The sequence below is a fragment of the Corvus brachyrhynchos genome, unplaced genomic scaffold (assembly GCF_000691975.1).
Source record: "Corvus brachyrhynchos isolate BGI_N302 unplaced genomic scaffold, ASM69197v1 scaffold258, whole genome shotgun sequence".
Classification (NCBI taxonomy): domain Eukaryota; kingdom Metazoa; phylum Chordata; class Aves; order Passeriformes; family Corvidae; genus Corvus; species Corvus brachyrhynchos.
In genome coordinates, this window is record NW_008240122.1 from 4858462 (window position 1) to 4866087 (window position 7626).

Sequence of the window (7626 nt, forward strand, 5' to 3'; positions counted from 1 at the left end):
TCCCCTACCCATGAACAAAAAAAGCTACTAGCCTGAAGGCAAGCTTGAAGCCATCTTCACCATTTCACATTTCTCCTCCAGCTTGTCTAGCTTCTGCTTATCCAAGTCCTTAGAGCTCTATTTCTTTATAAAGTTTGCATGCAACAGACACTCACAAGTCTGTAACAAAGAATTTACTTAAACTGGAAGTAAAAATAACATATTTTACTTCCTTACACCCTAAGCACAGACGCTTCCAATGAGTTGACATAACTCTGCAGAAACAGCTTATGACTAAGTCCAATACACCTGTACAGCTTCAGAACAATTTTGTGTAGCATGCATCTCCAGAAAATTAGTATTTTGTACATTTATGATAAGGGTGTACATACTAACCTGCCAAGGCCGATCCCAATCAAGAGGAATAGGAAAGGCTCCAAACCAAGCTCCAAGGATACTGCACACAGAAGTAATCTGTAGACTGCTTTCCCAGATGGACATAGCTCTGTAAAAAGTGTGTTAAAAGTTTTCAACAACAGCAAAAGTTATCATGGCAGAGAGTTAGATCAGATTTCTCCCAAAACTTTTGAGGCTATAAACAGAAATAAAAATTCACATATTTGATCAATAGCATGCAGGTTTTTTCTAAAACATACAAACTATAGGTAAAATCTAAGTTGCAAATTTTAGCTATAATTACAATCTTTTTATACCACACTTTCGGGAATTTTTTTTTCTTGAGATGTTTACTGCAAAAGCTAATTTATTTTACCTGGAAACACTCCTATTGAGCTTGAAACACTGCTAGACTGAGCAAATAAATCTACCTCAATAACTGTGTGCATTGCAGGGAGAGGCAGACATGAAAGGGTACTGTAGGACTGCACAGAAAAGCACAAGCACAGTCACAAAGGATTCTGTGGTGCAGACATATTTGATGACTATGACAATTTGAAATTTAAAATAGGAGTTCACTATGAGAATATTTCAAAACAAGTTTCCATCAACTGAAAAGAAACACTGCAAGTAAATGCAACTGCACATTGCAGCCAGGGCATCCAAGTTCAAGTACACTGGCTGCAGGATAAATTTTTTGCACACTAAAGAACTCTTACACTACCAATCATGGCACATATTATAAGAGACATTGAACTACTTCAGTTCTCAGTTTATAGCCTTCTACCAGTACTGATTTCAAAAGTTTTTGGAAAGCTGGATTTCTGTTAAACAGATGAGCACTTGCTACCATCAGTGTACCAATGGATCGCTCTGCTTTGCTCAGGCCACGAACATTTGGGTACTTGGTACCAATTAAGAAATGAGCAACAGAAGATCAGAACACAGTAGGTACAGTTCCAAGAGAGGAGAACCAGGCTAGAATCCCTGCTCCAAATCACTACAGTACGAGATCTGAGATTTAAGTTTGATACATCTCAGATTATAAATATACACCTAGCTTCAGCTAACAGAGGAAAAATACGTGCATTTTTATGGCTTGAAGACTATATTCATAGTAAACTCTGAACTTTGCATGTGCTGTTGAGGTTGCGTGATATGAACACTTGGTTTTGAAGAGAATAAAATTTCTGACTTTACTTCTGACTACACACTGCTGCATTTGATATTGGCTAAACAGCTCACAAGTTTAAAGCAAATGTTTTTCAATGTTTGCAAAAAAAGGTCCTGCAGACTACAATACTGACAGTGCAAGTTTGACATTTTGAGCAGAACTCTTTCTTCTGCAATAACACAATCCCTTTAACTTAGAACACTCCAACTCACAATTCTACCAGTTTGAGATTTTTTTTCTTGAAGAGAAAAGTCCTGATGTACCTGTAAAACTGTTTACGAGTCTGCACAAAGAAAATTGTTGTGAATTATTTTCAGAAGCTGAATAATTGAGCAGAGCTGCTAGGCAGAATGAGGAAGAGAACATTCACTACAGCCTTAAAGCAGCGAAAGGGACAACAGAATACACCAAGGACTAACCGAGGTACAGTTATACCTCACCAGACATCTTGTGTGTGTGGCAGATTCACCAGAGAGTGCTGTACCATATGGAGGTATCAGAGTCCAAAAGCAAAACAACAGAATTAGCAAGGCACAGTGCCCAAGCGAAAAACAGCCATTGGCAGTTTGGCAACTATTTCAGCTGCTAATTGAACCACTCTGCAGCATGGGCTGGCTACCCAAAGACAACCTGACTTGTCCTCCAGCATTATCCTGAAGGAGCAATGCTTCCATTACTCACTTTTCTCCATGGAATGACAGCTATTGGGATTTTTGCAGGTATTCTTTAAACCACCACATAAACTCCTCATTTTCATGAGGCTAACAACTGCAGCAATGTTTATAAACTTTGCATTTTCTAGGTTTCTTTCATTTTAAACTATGAATAACTAAGATACAACTGCAGACAAACTAGCAATATTTAAGATAATAAATGAACACTAGTGGCAGAAAGGTCTTTTGAAGCCTAAAGTAACTATTTAACCCCTTTAAATAATACAATACATTCAGTTCAGCTTTAAATAATGTTTGAATTAAGACATTAGCTGACATAAAATAATCTACTGAGACAGCTCCTTCATAGACAAGGTTTGGAATTCTTGGCTGCAGCAGGACTAAATACTAAGCAGCCCTTGGTGTGTGATGATGCCCACATTTACAAGGGACATTTCAAGTCTGTAAGAGTGTGCAGTTCACAAACAAAGTGACAGAAGAGGCATAATGAAAACTGGAAGGAGCCCTAACACCATGGTTTTATACTATTTTTTGGCAATATCCAAATAAAAATCTCATCTACCCTGGTGACACCTTATAATTGCTATTATACCAGAAATTTCAACACCATTTCTCAGAGCAGTGATTTGAAATAAACAGTCTCCAGAAGAACGAAAATAAAAAAAGGCCACTGAAAACTGATTTCTTAAAGACTTTTATGCAGGAGGCTATTTCAGCTAAGAAACACTATTTAAATAATAACCACGTGCTGCCACTAATGCTGATAACCCTTTCTGTAGCTTTCAGTTCCCTCTAACTGCTCACAGAGCACATGACAGCATATGGTCAGTGTCATGACACTGACATCAGCCACAAGTCTAGATGGCAGAATAAGGAGTCCAGAAGTGCTGGCATGGGCCCACCCCTTTCCAAATGCAGAATTAGTGAAAAGGGCCCTATTTATAGCCACCTAAGAATGGAAGGGTTTGTGATGTAGAATATACGGACTTACTTTTCTCACACATTCTATGTGCATATAGGCTTAAGGTTACTTAAGTCTAAATTGCACTCAGGTGCTTTTAAAATACATTCTTTTTTCATATTAAGCTATACACTTAATCCGACTTTCAAGCTTACTGTTCCAGTGCAACTCAATTCCCTAAACTCTACTTACAAGGCAAGTAGCTCTGTTGATTTTACCCCACCATCCTTTTCTTCCATTTAACCAGTCCCATCTCATTCCACATGGCTCAGTTAGAGACAGCCTTTTAATACATCATGTCTACACTCATCTCATGCCCAGACATAAGAGGTTCCAATTTCATGAGGTCAAATGAAAAGACACAGGATTATTTTTAAATGGGCAGCCTGCTACAATCCATTAAAAAAAATTGCTACAATATTTCTTAATAGTCTATATTCACTCAAATGTAAACAAACATGATTAACAATAGACATTTTACTCCAATAATGTCACATGGCTCACTAGTATGAAGTACTTACAAGTCCTCACAACAAAAAATGTCAAAACAAGACAACTGTTTCCTATGCAAAAATTGTGCTGAAATGGCATTAAGATCTAAACTAGGGAAGAAAGAAATTGACAGGCATTCAAAATCTACCTGGCACAGACTGATATTGTCAAACATCTGTTACTTCAATTCAGCTGTTATTTCCTGTTGTAAAACCTCCCAAGATGACTAAGGGAATCAGCAATGATATATTCTGGCTAAACAACTCCTTGCTTTTATTACACTCTATTTAAGCCTTCCACTGAAAAAAACTGTGTAAATTACTTGAACAAGGACTCAAGATATTTTTCATTAAGTTGAGAACTGAGATAAACCAGAATTCAATACGTGAAGCTGGTATTAAAGTCTAGCTTTGTCCTTGTTCTACAGGAGTGCAAACCAAAAATAATTCCATAGGTCAGCAGCATAATACAACTTCTCACTTTCTTTTGAGATGAGAGTTCACCATTACAAACTATTAAAAGGGAATGAATACTAAAATCTTATTCAATCTCAAGCATATGTGAAGCCTGCTTCAGTGTCCCAGTCTTTCAACCATGCTATTATTTATGGAATGAAAAAAGGCAGAAGAAATGGAAATCTTCTGAAAAATACATTATCCTTGATACATGATAATGCCATGGCTGCCACTGGAGGTCAAAAATGTGGTTAGAAGGCTCATTTTACTTTAAACACACTCCTGAAAAAATTAATGCTTGAAAACTCTGACACCAAAACCAGCTTTCTTTGTAACTGGAAAAAGAGCATGGGTTAAGATTACATACTTAAGAACACAGTAATTATGTATAATTTTCCACATTATATTCAAGTTTAAAACAGTGCTTGTTTTGGCCTCCTATTCCTACTTTAAAAGTTGTATTTATGAAGGTACTATTGAATCATGTGCAAGATTCTCCATGCACAGCTCAGTGTCAGGTCTCCCCTTTATTTGACAACCATCATGTAGGACTGCACAATGTTTTTACCCCAGTGGAATATGTGTTGGAAACTTTACTTCCTTCAAACACATACAAAGTGAGATTTAGCATCTGGACACCAAAAATAAAAAGCCATTTTTCTGAAACAGTGTCTTCAAATAAATCTTTCTTTGTCAGAGAAGCTTTCATATGTCTGTAATCACAAATACAAAAACCATCCATCATTCAGGAAGTTTCCTTTTCTTTACAAAAAATTCCATTAGATATTGTTGACATCAATTCTGTCCATTTCTATTCAGAGAAATATCAGAAACTTTAGATTAGAACTCACCCGTTTTTACTAAATACCCGTATCCATGCCTGTATGTTTGGTCCCAGCAAACACAAGCACTGTAAAGTAGTAAAGGTAGACAGGAGAACTGCAAACAAAAATGTCTCAGTCACTGACCTACAAAAAACCAGAATATTACAAAATTAAGTGAGGTGGTTGCTAATGTTCTAAGAGTTCCAAGATTTAGGAAGAAAAAAGCCCCTCTAAGTCAACTTGTGAAAGTGTGTGCTTTCTTAAACCTCATGCAGAAAAATAACTTATTTTCTTCTTACTCTGTAGAATAGTAAAGGAAGCTGGAAACAGTTCTGCTGTTACTTCAAGAGTGAAATGTGGTAATATTTTGAAATGCCTGACACCTGTAACATTTTGTAAAACCACAGGTGTACCTCACATAGATCGCTACTTCTAAACTGAAGTATGCTTGGATATTTACTTCATTATTCCATTTATTTTTCCAGTTTGGTGTTATGATAGCAACCATGAAACCAAACTACATGATGCTATTATTAGTCAGTAACTTAGTCTATCTCTCAAAACCCAGGTTGCTTCGTATTTTTTTTAAACTTTCATAAAAGTTAAAACACTAATATCAAAAGGATGGAAGATATGCAAGACAGGTGGTTTAGAATCTTATGGGAAAAATGACTAAATGAAACTCCAAAAAATGTTTGTGCCCTTATGTTTACCATAAATAGTTTGTTTGTAACTGTCTTACAATTTTTACTTACAGCAGTCTTGTTTAAGAGCTGGCTTCCAAAAAAAAAAAAACTGAACAAGCCAACAAAAAAAATACCACCAACAAGAGAAAGCTAAAACAGTCACCCTTCATCCCCCAGCTAGGAGCTTATCCCTTAACTTCCAGTGTACCAGAAAATACACAAGTACTTATACCAACATCTGCAAGGAGAGCTGCCCCTTAGAATGTTTAGAGAAAGAGAGGGTCTTCTGACTTACTCTATGAGAGGTGCTCCATAAAGAACAATAATCGCATGAAATAGTATGCAAGACATGAAAAAGTATATACAGCATTTTAGAAATCTGGATATCTAAAAAAGAGCAACGAAATATCAGAATCATGTTTCAAAACAGAACATAAGTAACACTCACAGTCTATATCTTATCAACAGCACTGTACTCTACTTCTTTAATTTCAGCTACAGCACAATATAATAGCATGGCATATTTCAAAACAGTTTTCCATATATTAATACTTTAAATAATTAATTTTAAAAGATCGCACTCCATCTAAAATTTTTTTCATGCACCCCATTAAACAGGGCAAACATACAAAAAATATAACCAGAAATGACAAGATAAACAGAAGTCATTTTATTAGATATTTTTACATTTCTGTTTTACATCTGACTGTCATGTCCATTCATTAAAAGGCAACTCTCACAAAACGTGAAAAAATATTTCAAAGCAAGAAAACATACAATATAAAAAAACCCTGCAACACAGAAAATCAAAATTACATTAACTAAAACTATATTTTGAACTTGGCATCTTAAATTCACTGCATCTTGCCTGGCTCAGCAGGTCAGGAGTGCAAGACTATCCACCTGATTTCAAAGCTCTGGGGTACTCCCCCACTGCTGGGCAACTCGTGTGCTGCTCCAAAATCATTCTGTTCGAAAGTATTTCATTGGGATTCATACCTTCAACGTTCCCTGTTGCAAACTGTCACTACAAAAAGTTTCTCCCAACTTCAGATTCTTCTGTATGCAGATTTCATCACACAAGGAAATCCAGCCATTTTAATATTTTCCATATGATTTTTAAAAAATTGTTTAAATGTAATGTAGTATCTCTTTTATGTCTCAGATTCTGAAACTATTTTTTTCCTTTAAAGTCATCACACGAAAAACGTGTGATAACATTTCTTCTTGGTATATCCACTTATCAAGATGAGTCAGGCCTGGACTACAAAATGAGTTCTGTGCCATTTCATTTTACCAGGTTTTGCCAACATACAAATTCTTGGGACTGCAAACAACATTGTATTGACACGAAAACGGAAAGCATAGAATCACTCACCTGAACAGGTTATTTACAGGTAGAGAAAGTTTAACATCATGAAAATACTGAAAAATTTGTTTCAAAAGGTGCTACACTCAACTCATTCATGGAAGATGAAAATTCACCACCAAAAATTGTTTTCTTTCTCATGTGATTATTTCAGAGAATTTGCTTCCCCTCTGTATTGTCTGGTAGCAATTTAAGAATTAAAAAAAATCTTACCTTGTGAGCAAAGGAACTTCTCTTAGGAGACTGACTTGGTTTAAGGACTAAGTGCAAGATTATATTAAGGGTACCAACAGAAACAGAACAAACACACAGCCACGTGAGGTGAGTTCCCAGGACGCTGAATCCGTCCAGGAAGAAAGCGGGGCCAACCGCGGCCAGGACGATGGACACTGCGCAGAGCAGGTTGGCAGCCAGGAGCCTCCTGATTTCCGCCCCTCTCATGGTGTCCGGGCAGCGGCCACCTGCAAGACACCGAGTCCCGCCCCGTCACCGACGCACGGCAGCAGCGCCGCAGGGCAGCATCTTCCCCAGCCGCGCGGCGCAGGGCAGAGCTCTGAGCGCAGGCCGGGGGCGAAGGTGCGGATTTTGGGGCAGGAGAAGAGCGCTCGCTGAAAAA

At 37.3% G+C, this 7626-nt stretch overlaps 1 protein-coding gene across 2 annotated transcripts in view; it reads right to left on the reverse strand.

The window, feature by feature from the left end:
• Positions 1-7620, reverse strand: part of PIGF (phosphatidylinositol glycan anchor biosynthesis class F) — a 23738-nt gene extending 16118 nt beyond the window's left edge. For both annotated transcript variants that reach the window (XM_017744793.1, XM_008641714.2), the window contains exons 1-4: positions 7224-7620; positions 5937-6028; positions 4983-5099; positions 376-484 (exon numbers count right to left, since the gene is read on the reverse strand). In XM_017744793.1, coding sequence (XP_017600282.1) covers positions 376-484; positions 4983-5099; positions 5937-6028; positions 7224-7451 — 546 coding nt within the window. In that variant the 5' untranslated portion in view covers positions 7452-7620. The remainder of the gene's footprint in view (positions 1-375; positions 485-4982; positions 5100-5936; positions 6029-7223) is intronic.
• Positions 7621-7626: the final 6 nt, after the last annotated feature.